Source organism: Arvicola amphibius, chromosome X (genome assembly GCF_903992535.2).
Source record: "Arvicola amphibius chromosome X, mArvAmp1.2, whole genome shotgun sequence".
Lineage (NCBI taxonomy): Eukaryota > Metazoa > Chordata > Mammalia > Rodentia > Cricetidae > Arvicola > Arvicola amphibius.
This window is the reverse complement of record NC_052065.1, coordinates 33,921,154-33,936,869: the sequence shown is the minus strand read 5'-3', so window position 1 is coordinate 33,936,869 and position 15,716 is coordinate 33,921,154. Positions and strand designations below refer to the sequence as shown.

General features: G+C 39.2%; 1 protein-coding gene across 5 annotated transcripts in view; it reads right to left on the bottom strand.

Moving 5' to 3' along the window:
- Positions 1-10,254: 10,254 nt before the first annotated feature.
- The window catches only part of Jade3 (jade family PHD finger 3), a 92,549-nt gene continuing 87,087 nt past the window's right edge, over positions 10,255-15,716 (bottom strand). For all 5 annotated transcript variants that reach the window (XM_038317234.1, XM_038317237.1, XM_038317238.1 and 2 more), the window contains 2 exons: positions 14,939-15,056; positions 10,255-12,617 (listed from right to left, as the gene is read on the bottom strand). In XM_038317234.1, the coding sequence (XP_038173162.1) occupies positions 11,707-12,617; positions 14,939-15,056 (1,029 nt within the window). In that variant the 3' untranslated portion in view covers positions 10,255-11,706. The remainder of the gene's footprint in view (positions 12,618-14,938; positions 15,057-15,716) is intronic.

The following is a 15,716-nucleotide window of genomic DNA, read 5'->3' as shown; positions in this document are numbered from 1 at the left end:
CAGACAAAAGGGCCAAGGTGGGGGCAGGGCAGGATGGAATACCACACAGCAAACCTGGCAGCACAATCTGAAGGAGCCCGCACCCCTCCGCAGGAATCCTCAGACCTGCCTGGAGGCCAGAGTCTGACCCCTTTGGGTGGATGGCCTTAGAACAGGAGCAGGACACCAGTTCAGATGGAATGTCAGGGCACAGGATCAGGGATTCCAGGCAGCCCAGGGTCGCAGCCCAGACAAAAGGGCCAAGGTGGGGGCAGGGCGGGATGGAATACCACACAGCGAACCTGGCAGCACAATCTGAAGGAGCCCGCACCCCTCCGCAGGAATCCTCAGACCTGCCTGGAGGCCAGAGTCTGACCCCTGGCAGCACAATCTGAAGGAGCCTGCACCCCTCCGCAGGAATCCTCAGACCTGCCTGGAGGCCAGAGTCTGACCCCTTTGGGTGGATGGCCTTAGAACAGGAGCAGGACACCTGATAACACTAGGGAAAGCTTGGGAGACACTGGGATGGGAGAAACCGACACAAGCCTGTAGAGGGAAGTGGGGGTAGGGGGTCTGTGCTCTCTTCCAGGGCAGGTTGCCCCAGGGTCCGCATTCACTCACCAGTTCAGATGGAATGTCAGGGCACAGGATCAGGGATCTTTTTTGGTTTTTCGAGACAGGGTTTCCCTGTAGTTTCTAGAGCCTGTCCTGGAACTAGCTCTTGTAGACCAGGCTGGCCTCGAACTCAGAGATCCGCCTGCTTCTGCCTCCCAAGTGCTGGGATTAAAGGTGTGCGGCACCACCGCCTGGCTGCGGACTCTTAATGGCTTTCAAAGATTATTAGGAGACATTTACAGTCTACGACCGGCTGTTGGGATAACACCTGATCTAATAATTCATTTAAACAAAACCTTAGATGGTGATAAAAACTTGAATAGTCTCAGAGAATTAACATCTGAAGCGGAAAAGGAGTTGATGATTGTTGAGGAAAAATTTCAGTAAGCACATGTGGATAGGGTGAATCCAAATCTTAATTGTATTCTAGTCATTTTGCCTTCCAGAATTTCTCCTACAGGAATTTTAATGCAGTGGGACAATATTATCTTAGAATGTATCTTTTTACCACATAAAACAAGTAAAAAATTAAAAATTTATGTGGAAAAAGTCTCTGAATTAATTATAAAAGGTAAATTGAGACTTCATCAATTAGCAGAGATCATAGTGCTTTTTACTACTGAAAAAATAAAAAAGTTATGGGAAGACAATGAACCCTGGCAAAGGGCTTGTGCTAATTTCTTTGGGAGAATTTAATAGCAATTATCCCAAAAGTGATAGACTTAACCTTATAAAGAGAACTTCTTGAATTCTTCCCCAATTGTATGTGATGCACCAATAACTGGAGCATGTACATTTTCTACTGATGCAAATAAATCAGGGATGGCAGGTTACAAATCAAAAGAATTAAGGAAGGTAGAACAAATCCCTTATAATTCTATCCAGAAGGCAGAATTATATGCTATTCTTATGATACTAAGTGATTTTAAAGAACCTCTCAAGATAGTTCACAATATGCAGAAAGAGTTATCTTGCATATTGAAACTGCTGAATTTATACCAGATTGTATGAAATTGACTTCATTATTCATCCAGGTGCAAGACATTATCAGGAATAGGCTTTGTCCTATATACATAACACACATCCAATCCCATACGGGTCTGCCAGGTCCTCTAGCACAAGGTAATGGAGAAATTGATCAATTATCGATTGAATGTGTTACTGGCCTCTGAATTTCATAAAAAACTTCATGTCAATAGCAAAGTTTAAAGAAAGAGCTTTCTATTACATGGCAACAAGCTAAGGAGATTATAAAGAGGTGTCCTACTTGTTCTTTCTGTAATCAAACACCGTTGCCTGCAGGGAGTAACCCAAAGGGTACTCGAATGAAATCTGGCAGATGAATGTGTTCCACTTTATGGAATTTGGTAAATTAAAATGTGTACACCACACCATAGACACATATTCAGGTTTTCAATGGGCGACTGTCTTGAGCTCAGAAAAGACTGATTCAGTAATCGTATACTTATTGGAAGTTATGGCCATCATGGATATACCTGCACAAATAAAGACAGACAATGGTCCAGCATATGTATCTAAGAAAATGAAATGGTTTTTGCTTATTATAATATAAAGCACATTACAGGTATACCAAGTAATCCTACAGGTCAGGCAGTTATAGAAAGGTCAAATCGTACTATAAAGGATATGCTGAATAAACAGAAAGGGATGGAAAATACCCCCAGAAATAAATTGCATAATGCATTATTAACATTGAATTTTCTTAACGCTAATGAGAAAGGAACAACAGCAGCAGAGAGGCATTGGATAAAACTTCTGAATTGAATCAAGCAGTATATTTCAAAGATGTGTTGATCTCACAATGGAAACCAGGAGATATACTATGTTGGGGAAGGGGTTTCACTCTTGTTTCCACAGGAGAAGAAAAATTATGGATACCATCAAAATTAATAAAGATTCACTTTGAAAAGGAGAAACCTTTTGAAACAGAGAAATAACAGTTCATGCACAATGGTGACAACTATACAGGTAGTAAGGAAAGCCTTATAGTGTTGGGGCAGGGTTCTACTCTTATTTTTGCAGGAAAATACCCATCATCAAAAATTTAAGAAACCCTGGATGTTTGAATGTTGATAGAGGGAAAAATAACTATCCACTAAGGATTGTCTGAAAAATGGAATATGGATTGTGTATACAGGTACTGGTTAGACTTACATTTACACACACACACACATACACACACACACATATTCAGCTGGTTTTGGAGTTGGACAATGGCTCTGTACTTCTCTAAATCCAAGCATGTTGTTTAAAGAACATTCAGAGTTTCTGTCTCATATTGGGAGCCATCTGGTATGGGACAAAAGGAAGACTTTAGGAAAAATTTTACTATTTTGTCTATATCATATTCTTTATTGAATGCATGTTTATATGAATGATGCTTAAGTTTCCCATGATGAACAATAGATTTTCCTACAGATCCTTTTCCTGCAGTAATCTTTGAAGTTTCCAGGAAGAATAGGGGGCCCCACAGCAACAACTCCACCTAGTTGAGATGACATTGTGATGTAGACAGCTCTACTATAAGACCACTTTTTTGGGTACCAGATGCTGAAATAGTGCACCTTCTCATGACATTATGGCCAGAACTCCAAATAAGAACTTTGAAAAAATACAAACAAAAACCAAAAAAACAAAAACCCCATCAACTGCTTGGAAATTGTTTGTAACTATACTAGACAATAATTTTGAAACTTAACCATCACTTTACCTTTGCAGGATCCCATTAAGAGAACATTGCCCCCATGACAGCAGGAAGCAATTCTAGAGGATGATGCCCCTACCCCAAAAAGGTTTGTCCTTAGGGTTGGGAACACTGTTTAGGGGTTGTTGATTATTACTTGTACTAGATAGAGGGTTGGGGTAAAAACTATGTTTGTTCAAAAAAAAGGGATAACAGTAGTTAGTAATAAAGTGAATACTTGTGAGCTATTATTATTCATGGCTAATTTACATTGGTATAGTTTTTTATATTGATACAAATTCAAATTATATTTATTTTTGTTTACATTATTTGTATACCTATGCAAAGTTATTGTCAGATTGTATATATGCATGTTTTTACCTCTGTTTAGGACATTTTGTATATTGATACAACTTTTAGGATATATTTTCATAATGCATTGTATATTTCTCTTACCTCTGATCAAGATACTTATACATTGTTTAAATTTTGAAGTCATTGTCCTTATTTGTTACACATTTGTTAATAGATTATTTAATATTCTGACATGAAGTTTTAGTCTTTAAGTTATACAGGTATTAATTATTATAGGTCAATAGTTGTTCATGCTTGCTGTACGTACAGTCAGATCAATTAGGTTCTTTAGATACATAGAGATTGTATTCTGTCTAGATAGGTAACCTTCAACCACTTCAAGGATCTGTGGAACATGGCATTTAAATAACTTAGGGTTCTGTTGACATGAGACATAACTGCTTCTGACAGCACCAATCTATTCCCAAGAGAAAGTTGAGCACCAAAGACACTCCACTTGGAGTTTTTTTCTTGGCAAAACTGGCCTTTGGGCCAGGAATTGAAAATTGGGCCAGGAATTGAAAATGCCTCAACCACTGACAAGTTACATGGTATCAGGAAATGGATAAGCAGGAGTGTCAAATCTTGCCAAGATAGGATAAGATGGTTTTGAAAAATTTCCTGCCTCTGAAAATGGTCTGTCAATTACACTAGGCCATAACCAAAGTTGGCTGCTTCAACGTTGCAAATGAGACTTTGGGTGATTGCTCAATTAGCTAATTGTCTCTGTCATATATTGCTTGCCTTGGAAGCTACTTGATTGTACTTCCTGCCTGCTCAAGTAATATTATCTCCCTTCTCAGGCCTTCAATGGGGTTGAAGATTAGATAGTTGTAGTTACTGTATTCTTATGATCTAGCCAAGCCATTTTCCATATAAGACTTAGACTCTATAGGATATAATTTATTAAAACATTTAGCATATGTTCCTTGCTTAATATTGTTTATGCTGGTTGTAATTCTAATTATACTTGATATCTGTTCCTAGTATAATAGTTTTGTATTGAGTTTGGAACTCTCTTATTTAAACAAAAGTGGGAGGTGCTGTGGGAGCACATTCTGCTCCTTCAGCCAATAGCCTTTAAGATACCAGTCCATCTGGGCATGGTCTCTTATATTGTAAAAGCAGCAGTAAATGTGCACCCACTCTCTTGCTTTCAGCTCCTGCTTCCAGCTGCTTGACTGTTACTGTTCGCACAAAGGATTGTTGTCTAGGACAGTGATCTGTAAATTTTCCCCTTAAATAAATTTCCCTTTTATTGTTCTTAATTCTGAACTGGTGAGGGATTGTTTTGTGATTTACGACATCACTGAGTCATCTCCACTGGCCCTGTTTAATGTATTTATAGCTGTGACAAGGTATATACACATTTAGGATTGTTTATGTTCTTTTGATGAGTCTGTCTTTGTAGGCTATTTGTACAGTGATTCCAGTCTTTTTTTTTTGGTATATTACTTTCTATTCTTTTATTCTTTTTTAAAAGTTAGGGTTTTACTGTACATCTCAGGCTGGCTTTCCAAGCTGGTATCTTGCTTTAGCTTCCTGAATGATGGGATTACACTGGTATGTCACTATACCCAACCTCTATTCTAGTTTTTAAACTATTTGTGTCTTTATATTTTAAGATTATTGGAATCATAGAGTCGTGTTATTTGATTCCCAAGCTCTGATCAGGTATTTGGGTTCTCCAAGAACTCCCTCTCAAGCTACTTTCTTTCTTGGAGGAGGCTTTGTTAACTAGGGCATCATTCCTCACAATGAGCTAGTACTCCCTTCTTCCCTCTCCCATCTGGTTGAACACTCAAGGATTTATTTATTTATACTTTCCAAAAACACTGCTTCAAACAGCATGGGTATACAAACTTATGCCAACCCAACAAGCAGTGTCAGACTGATTATAAGCAGGTTTGTGGATGATTACCCAAGGACAGTTGAGAAGTACTTAGGGCTACACTGGAAAAAGTTGGGAGGGCAAAAATGAGAAAACCATTTCTACAGGAGATTTTACTGACAGAAAAAGATCATGTGTTTTCTACTTCAAGGAAGTATTTCAGATAAGAGAAAAAGTAAGGCCTGATATGTGACCCAGTGGTAGAGAGCACTTTCCTATCACGAACAAGGTTCTAGCACTGCACAACAAAGTGAAAGTACAGGACCAACTTCAGGGTATTTCAGTCCAAATAGGTCTGCTAGAAACGAGAACCTCTCTGAAAGGCTGGGGAGCACTTACTCTATGCTCAATTTATTAGTTTCCTACTTCTGACATAAAAAATTGTCACAAATTCAGTGCCTATTTTTATTCTTCAGAAGTCTAAAATGAGTGTCGGGGAAGGCTGAGTTCCTTCTGGAAACTTCAGGGGAGAATGTTACCTGGCTATATATTCTTTCTGGAACATGGCTCTTCCATTTTTACATATCCTGATAGGATATCCTTCTACCTTCCTACTTTGTATAAAATACCCTTGTGAGGTTATTGGATGAACCTGCTTAATATAATCTTCCCTATTTCAAGGCTTTTAACTTTAATTACATTTGTAAGGCCCCTTTAATCATGCGAGTAACATACTAGGTTCTGGGGATTAGGGTGTGGCTGTATTTGGAGAACCATGGCTTAATTTCTATAGCCAGTTAAATGACTGAACTAGTTAGGTAAAGGAAGACCTCCAGGTCCTAGATCTGATATGGGGCTTACCTTGCCAAGATTTGTGTGAACTATCCTGTTCTTTGAATATAAGCTTCTTGTTTTTGTGTAAAATGTCTAATTTTTTAAAGATCTATTTTATGTATAATAAGTATTCTATCTGCATGTATGTATCTGCATTATGTGCATGCCTGGTACCCATAGAGGCCAAGAGCCCCTGGGATTGGAGCCCTGGACGGTTGTGAGCTACCATGTAGGCACTGGGATCTGAACCTGGGTTTCCTGCAATAGCAACAAGTGCTCTTAACCACTGAACCATCTCTCCATCCCTTAAGATGATTAATTTTGATTTATCTGTTCTATCCAAGATGGCAAGGATCAAGAGACATCAAATCCAAGACTACCCCTTTGTTGCCCCTCAACAAAGGTTGTTTTCTTCCCCCAAGTAGAAAATTAGTAGGAATGCTTGAAGGTACCCTGCATACAGGAATTAAGCATGACTGTACTGGCTTCCATCTTAATGCTGCTGTATGACCTTTAACAAGTCTTAACTATTTGTTTATTTCACATGTGCCAAATGGACCCAACAGTCTCATCTTCCTGTAGTTGTGTATAGGCCTGACATAGCATGTTTTATTATTTGAAGCCTTAACTAGTTAGTCCCAAGTATGTTTTCTGGTTTGTCCTTGGTTGTTCTGTAAGGGACCCAAGTAACTGTCTTGAAAGTCACCTTTATTTACTCTATTCTTTGTCCAAATAGTTTTGTCCATTTGGGGGATCTTGAGGGCAAGACACTGGGTCAAATTCTCTGAGGTGAAGGCAGGCCTGTTGCTATTCAGTTAGCAAGTGTGACTGAAAAGGCTGAGTGGCTACACTAACAGCAGCCTTGAGAGCATTCTCATTGTTTTTAACCCCTCTAGAGCCTGTTTGCAGACACAAGAGAAATGGGGAAGAATTCAACCAGAGTTTCTGTTTTCCAAAGTAGAAGAGGAAAAGCTCAGGCAAAAACAAAACAAAACAAAACAAAAAATCCAACAAAACCAAAAACCAAACAAAAACCACAAGGAACACAGGGCACAGGTCAGGCAGGCTTATCAAAGTAAGAAGAAGCATTTAAAGCCCACACCCCCATGAAGCAGTAGAATGATCTAGAATGGGTACTATCCAGCTGTGCTCATTCATTCATTCATTCATTGTTTTAGGGCTGAAGGCATTGCTTCTGTGTAATTTAAAGTTTTAAAGAGTTTAAGGTGATGCTGGGTGGTGATGGCATACACCTTTAATCCCAGCACTCGGGTGGCAGAGGCAGACAGATCTCTGTGAGTTCGAGGCCAGCCTGGTCTATAGAGCAAGTTCCAGGCTCCAAAGCTACAGAGAAAAGGTCTCAAAAAACCAAAAAAAAGTTTAAGTGAGAAATGACTTAAGTAACCCATGATTTTCATATGTGCTTCAAGAAAGTAACTCCATTACAGCTCAACACTTCAGTAAAAGGCGATTCTGAAGATGTTCTCTCTGTTTCAGCTTTTGGATGTCAGCTTGAGCTGCTCAAGGTTCATCTTTCCAGATTATTTCTAAGCTACTTGCCACTTACTTAACCTAACTGAAACTGAAGGGAACTGAAGGAAAAGTGAAGGGAAGGAGCCTGGTGGTCAGGCCTTGCAAAACACTCACACCCCAATCCACCTCAACAAGATGATAAATGTGCTTATTCAGAAGCATAGGTGGAGGAATTTACCAGTAACTAGACACATGAGTTGTGTAATTACCTGCCCATTTTATTGCAAAGACAAAGTCTTTAGATCATATAATCTCTTCCATTCTGTGATGTAAAACCACTTGAACTCCCAGAAGCCTCCTTTAACAGTGCAAAAATGAGTGTTAAAAAGTTGGCTGCATAGGCCACTCCCAAGGTGGGATTTATTAACTAAACCTTCTTTTAAAACCATTATCACACAATTTCTGATTTTCACAAAACAATCCAACTGAGAAAATCAAGTGTTTATATAATACAGTTTTGAAATAATACATCAAAGTTAATGGGTGCTAAATATGCTTTTGCTGCTGTGTACTTTTCTTCAGTTCTGAAAGCCAGTAAAGGGGCTTGGCAGCTCAGTGTGAGTGTTTATTTAGCATGCTCAGAGTCTTGGTTTCCAGTCTCAGCACAGTAAAACAGAAATAAACAAAACAAAAATATAAAACCCAAATAAACAAACATATTGAGGATTTTGATCTTGCAGGTAAAAAACCTGGAACTGTGCATTATTATCTGGCTTGCTCTCTACATTTAAACATTTCTTTTACACAAATGTTCACCTCCCACTGGAAATGTATACATTCTTATAAACCCAACAACCTTTTTTGGCTGTAACAGGATATACTTAATAGTTTAAAATCTTCAGAATGAATTACTAGAACAGTCATCTACTAACAAGCACATGAGGTAGGTAGAGGCAGAAACAATCATTTTCATCTCTTTCACTACTGATTTACTTAATGATCCTTGACAACTTGAAAATATTGACCCTCTCAAAGTCCTGCTCAATGAGACTATATAACCTTGATTCCATGACAGACTCCCAGAATTCTGCATAAAATGAGTACTATAAACAATTGTCTTGTGTATCCTGTCATGTTATGTCACTGACCATTTTAAATGTTGATCCTAAGGTTTTTATCTTACTAGCCTGATGAAATCATGGTTTCTGGGCAAAGTACAAAGGGTTCTCTTGGACTTTGATATTGACCTCAATTGTGAATATGTGCTTTTTTTTCTTTTTTTTTCTTTGAGACAGGGTCTTGTATCCCAGGCTGTCCTAGAAGTTATCTTCAAGCCTCAGCCTTAAATGCTGGGAGTCTAGGCGTGCATTGCCATGACCAGATGATTTGTGCTTCTAAACATTCAATTCCTCATCCTTGAACCTCCCTTCTAACATAAGTAAATTCAAAGATTTTTAAAAATCAGCATGCCAAAACAGAAAATTACCACACTAACAGTAGTTTATAGTTTTCATAATTTAATGAAAAAGTATTGATAAAAAGGTGACATTTGAAAAAAGATTGAGTTTATCTTCAAAACTTGAATTATATAAGACAAGACAAAAAACATTAACAAAGGTTAAGAGGTAATACTTCATAGAACAAAATGTTGCAGATGTATTTTGGGGTATTTGGAATGTATACAAACTGAAGGCTCATTTGTTACCCAGGAAAATTCTGTAAAAAATATTACCATTTTATCTCCCTGACTTGAATGATATTTCAGGCAATACTCTCCCAATGGCATTACATATGGAATTTGGCTAAAGCACTGTTTTCATGTTTGTTCCCCTCCCACTCAGAATTCAAAGGCATGAAAGTACACAGGCCAATTGACTGACCTTTAATATAAGAAATTTACCACTCACCTCCATTATACTCTCATTACCATGAAAGTGTTAAATTTATATGTACCTAGGAGTATTCAAATAAGCAGAGGCCGAGGGTATTAAGAGGAAATTCTCTTCCTCATTTTTCAACTAAAACAAAATACAGAACACCTACTACATATGCTATAGTATGTTCACACATGTTCATAGGCACACAAACATTTTGAAGATGCAGCCAAAGGAAAGGCAAAATACAGGTTTAGAGACAGAGAGAGGAGAGAGGGGGGAGGGGGAGAGGGAGAGGGAGAGGGGGAGGGAGACGAGAGAGAGGAGTAGACGAGGGGGAGAGAGGGAGAGAGGGGAGAGGGAGGAGCTGATAGAGGGGGATGGGAGAGCGGCCAGGGAGTGGAGGAGAGCGAAGAGAGAGCAGCTGAGAGGGACGGGAGGGGATGCGAGGAAGAAGAGAGATGAGAGGGAATGAGAGAGAGACGAGATTGGATGAGAGGATGACGAGCGAGAGGAGAGAGAGGAGCGAGAGAGGATTGAGGGAGAGAAGAGCGAAGTAGGAGAGAGAGGAGTAGAGAGAGAGAGAGAGAGAGAGAGAGAGAGAGAGAGAGAGAGAGAGAGAGAGAGAGAGAGAGAGAGAGAGAACAAAACCCCAAAGATGCCTTTAACAAAGTTCTAAGAACAAAAGCAGGAGGGGGCAAACTATTCCACTGCATTGGCTACTGCCCCCCTCACTGGCACCTACTGCTGCTATCACCAGCATGAAACTTTCACCAGCATGAAACTTCAGAAATTGAAAATGGCCTCTTGTTTGAAAACTTTCTCTATATGTTCCCAAACTAGAAGAAAGAGAATATTATTTTAAGGCTAAGAAGAAAAGGGAGCTGAGAATTACAGTCTGCCTCACATTTTTATAAACTGCTACTTTCCCCTTCATCTTAAATGGGAAGCAGACCTATTTCATTCTCTGATTCAAAATTCTCTTCTTCTAGAAATGAATCAAGGCTGATTATTTGGTAATGTGGTATAATCAAGTTCTGAAAAATGGCTCTAACTTTTACACTTGGGAAATTGCCTTGGATTCAAAATTCATACAAAGCTAAATTATATCCATGTGTTAAACACATGTTTTCAAATTTGACAATAAAAATCTGTTTCAAAATTAAAGCAGGTAATACTTAACCCTCTGTGCATTACACTATATTTTAATTATACCTCAATAAAAATTTTATAAACATTAAAGCAGGTATACAAAAACTGTCAGCCCAACTTTAGTTAAACTTATTTGAAAACAACACAAAAAACCCTGACCTGGTACAAATATCCCAGAAAAGGTCACACTTCAGGAAAGGCTCTGAAGTCTTTGCAAATGCCTTGAGAAGCAGAGCATTTCCTTGGAAGTAGTACTTTTGTAAACACTATCCACAAGTTAGCTTGTTAGCTGGATAAGAGAGTTATGAGTGTGTTCCCAACAAACAGGTCTAGGAACAGGCACTGGACACTTAGGAGAATTGACTTTATACGATATGATACTGTGAAAAAAACCCAACCTTGCATGAAGCAAGGAAGACAATAGTGACAGTATCTGAGAATGCTGCTCTCCTGGTCTCTCCCTTAAAGAGGTTTATAGATACCAGTGGAATTAGAAACTTTCTACAGACATGAGCTCTAAGAGTCACATGTTATAGTTTCAAAAGATAAGTAGTTTTAGTGTCTGTCATGTTCTCTTGCAAATCCATTGACAATGCAAGGATTCTTAATACGTAGATTAATCAGTATGTTAAGATAACTGAAAAACAGCCCTGAAGTACTCACTGAGCAAATACTCTGGGCCCAACTGTTCCCAGCAGCCTCCAACAAAACAACCCCAGTCAATCTGCAACTCTTGTAATGTGCTTATAAAAACTAGACCTGAAACCTTTTCAAATACATCACACCATCATTTTCCCTGCAATTCCTCCTAATATACACTAGAATCCTTTTGGTGTTTAGATTTCCCCTAGTATGTGGGGCAAAGGCAAAGGCTACTTAGGTGTTTCTGATCACCTTTGCATTGAGCTGTGGGAATGAGGATGTGTCTCACTTTTCCCATGGCATTCCCGAACAGAATCATGAGAAGGGTTTTCTCGGTCAGAGCTTTCTTTCTTTACCCTTGCTGTTTCTTTATTCCCCTCCCCTTCTGCTTCTGAATCGCTGGGCTCTAAATCAGGGCAATACCCATCAGTTTCCTGATATGGAGCTCTTCCTGCTGACCGCCTGAGAATCTGTCTACCCCACAACTGCTCCTTAGAACTCACATTCTTAGTTGGTTTAACACAGTACTGGAGGTCCTCAGTGGGCCTCACCCATGTATTGGTGGCCTCCTTAAAGGATCTGCTAAAGTGTTCTATGCCAGATTTTCTAATATTGCCCTGACTGGGCAAGTGGGAGCTGAGCATTGACTCCTGGTCACAGAACATCTCATCTAAATTATCTTTCTGGGTGATGTTCCCAGACCAGTTGCCCTCTAGGCCATTGGAACTGGCAAGCCTGGAGTTAGGCTGACTCTTCCCATTACCAATAGAAGCCTGTCCATGGAGGGCAGCCTGAAGGGCCAGAGGCTTCCCTAATGATTGCCCATGATAGAACTCAGCAGATGGAGCTCTCCGAGCAGGACTGGAACTCTTGGCTTCACTTCGAGAATGACCGCGGCTAGCCAGAAAACAGTTACTCTTGATTTCTAGTGGATGTCTTGGATATATTTTCACATTCATGTCCAGTGGCTCCTCAGGCATTTGTGGGCTCCTTTTATTGTGACCAGGTGAGCTGCTGCCAGGTGAGGAGGGTTGGTGCTCTGTTTCTGTGGAGCTGTCTCTGCAGTCTTCTGAGGCTGATTTAGGCATTTTCAACTTTAAGGTGATACGTGGTGGTGGGTAAAACAATGAGTTCTCTAGTGCATTTGCCAAAGAAAGTCCTGAAATCAAAAAGGAAGATTTGCTTAACAACTGATTTAATTATTAAGCATATGTGTATCACAAAGAGAAACCTATTGTTCCAAATGTCTAATGAGCACCTGTCTTTGATGAGCATGTATACCATGGTGAGCAGGTAAAGTGAACTGCAGTAGAGGATGAACCCAGAGTCTCACACTATCCATGGCTCCCAAACTTTACACCTTTGCTTTCCTAACCTATAAAACAATAGCAACAACTAGTGTGCTCTGTTTTATGTCTCTATCTCCATGTCTTTCATTTCTTGTGTGTTTATGATTGGGCATATGGGTAATGAGTAGGACTGAAGATGTGCCTCAAACACAAGACATTTCAGATTTTATCCCTCATTCTCTTCAGGCATTCCCAAACAAACCAAATAGAAAGCCACACAGGTATTTTATTTAATCTGGCATTAGAAGCAGTGGCTGGTTCCTGAATATTTTATGTCCTTACTTTATAATATCCTGATTATAAATTACCATTGTGGGGTGTAGAATAATTTAAAAAATACTATTGGACCCATATATGGGCACATGTGCAATAGCATGCATGTGAAGGTAGATGACAACATTATGGAGTCAGTTCTCTCCATCTTTACATGGGTTCTAAGGCTCAAATTCAGGCCACCAGGCTTTTGAAGCAAATGCTGCTGAACCATCTTGCTGGCCCTGGGAGAGGTATAGGATGCCTATGCAAGGATGCATTAATTACCTGGATATGTTACCATAAAATTGGTCTTTGCCCATTATCTTCTTATAATATATAGCTTCATAAAAATGAGATAATATAAAGGATAGATTGGAAGTATCCTAAAGGATAGCATGCATTCCCCAAGGGACCATTTTGAACAACTACAGCCTCCATCTCTGCTAGGGCTTGCTACATATTGATCCTGTAAGCTATATTCTTATAATCAGAAGCCACTTGGCTGAGTTCAATCTTGTTATCACACAGGGGCTCCTCCCTGTTTTCCTTTACTTCTTATTGCTTTGACAGTCACGTTACAGGGTAACCTTGTGGCTGAGTATCCCTGCTACTTCCTGCTATACCAGTATGCTATAATGCAGTCACAAATACCCCAGGGGCTTTTGATGTCTACCTAACATCTTGTTTCTATGTTTTTATCTTATTTGATGGTTGGCTTTTAACAGGTGCTGATTTTATACATTTTGCCTAAGTTACCCTTGGTGACCAGGTTCTCCCACCTATTCGATATTAAAAGACACATAGGGAAGTGTCCTGTATATGATTCTAGCCAAGCATCTACTTTAGGTACTGTAACATCATGTATCTTTCTCATGAAGTGAGTAATACAGGGATTTCTCTGTTGACTGCTCTATCTTCTAGTTTAGTTCTTAGTTCCTAGTATAGTGGTATTCAACCTTCCTATTCTGTGATCCTTTAATCCAGTTCCTCATGTTTAATGGTTCCCCAACCATCAAATTATTTCGTTGCTACTTCATAACTGTAATTTTGCAACTATTGAGTCGTAATGTAAATACCTGTATTTTCCAATGGTCTTTCGTGACCCCTGTGAAAAGGTTATCTGACCCCCAAGGGGTTGCAATCCACAGATTGAGAACCACTACCCTAGTAGGTTCTCAATAAATATTAGTGAATAAATGAAAAGATTAGAACTATATCTCTTTTAACTTCTAGCTAAAGATCTGTTTTAACAGATTACTTTTAAGATGAGTAACCCTGGAATTAAATGGTTTCTGGAAACTAGAATTTGATGTTGGCTTCTTGATTTTAAGTGAATTTGTTAACTACAAAACATGTTCATGGCTGTAATTAATAGATTTTCTGGCTTAGATTTACAACTCCTCTAATCCTATTCTGAAATTTCTTTTCCTTCCTTTCAATTTTTTCCGGGAAGGGGATTTCTACCCAGGAATTAGTTTCTCATTGGAAATTGACAGTGAAATAGGTCACATAATTATCAGGATTAGACTGAAGCTGATGGGGAACTTCAGCCAATCACATTCTGTTTAGGGTGTGTCCCCCTGGGGCCACAGAAAACAAATAAAAACATCCAGGTTTTTTTTCTTCTCTCTCTTTGCTCCCTGCACTCCTTTTGTTCACGGGATCTTTGGTCATGTAAGTTTTCACTTTTTCCCCAATTATTAAAAACTAAATCTTTTGTATTGAGCTGGTCTGGTTAATTATCGATCGACCACGCCCCTTCATGAAGCATATGAAACAATTTTTAAGTGGCACAATAGATACAAAACTAAATTGTAAAAATGGATATAATCAGTCTCTATATTTGCTAGGACAATTTTAACACACAGGTTGTTACCTTCTGTAGCTTCTTGGTTGAGAAGCTGGACTTGCAAACCGAAGATCTGTTCTTGCACTTTGGTGTGTGACAGTTTCAGCTTCTCTCGCCTGCTTATCATGTAGCATAGATTTCGAACCTGCAAGCCCAATCCCCAGCGAATAAAGATGTTTGTTATATTAAGCAAATTTACAGTTGAAATTGTTCAGTTACACTGAAGGTCACTGAGTTCTGGTGCCTGTGGGAGTGAGGAGTGAAGACAAGACCCAAGGGCCACAGACCATGACCCAAATCAAAGGAATTACTATAGCATGACAGTCATCGGGACATGGTTACCATGTCAATGGGCTTTAAGAGCAAGTGCTCCAAGATTATCTCTGAAACCTATTCTCTAGTCTACAATTTAACAGGATCAATATTTATGTACACAGTCCAGCTGAGAAGATAATGGCATCATACGTTAGCCTCCCCTTTTTATCCCTGAGTATGAATGATAGCACTTGACATCTGTACCACCAGGCCTGGTTAATTTCCAGAATTAGACGATTATGAAATTTCCTAGGATAAACACAGTACCTAACTTTTCTCTCAATTCTTATACCACTTAATTTACCTGATGAATATATTGTAACTTAAATTACCTGCTGAAGTGGCTGTCAACCAGAGATGATTTTAACCTCTAGGAGGAATCTGGTAAATTTGGAAAACAACTTTGTTTGTCAAAACCAAGTATGAGAGGGGACTGGCATCTAGTGTGCAGATCACGGATGCTGCTAAACATTCTATCCTGCCACTTCTA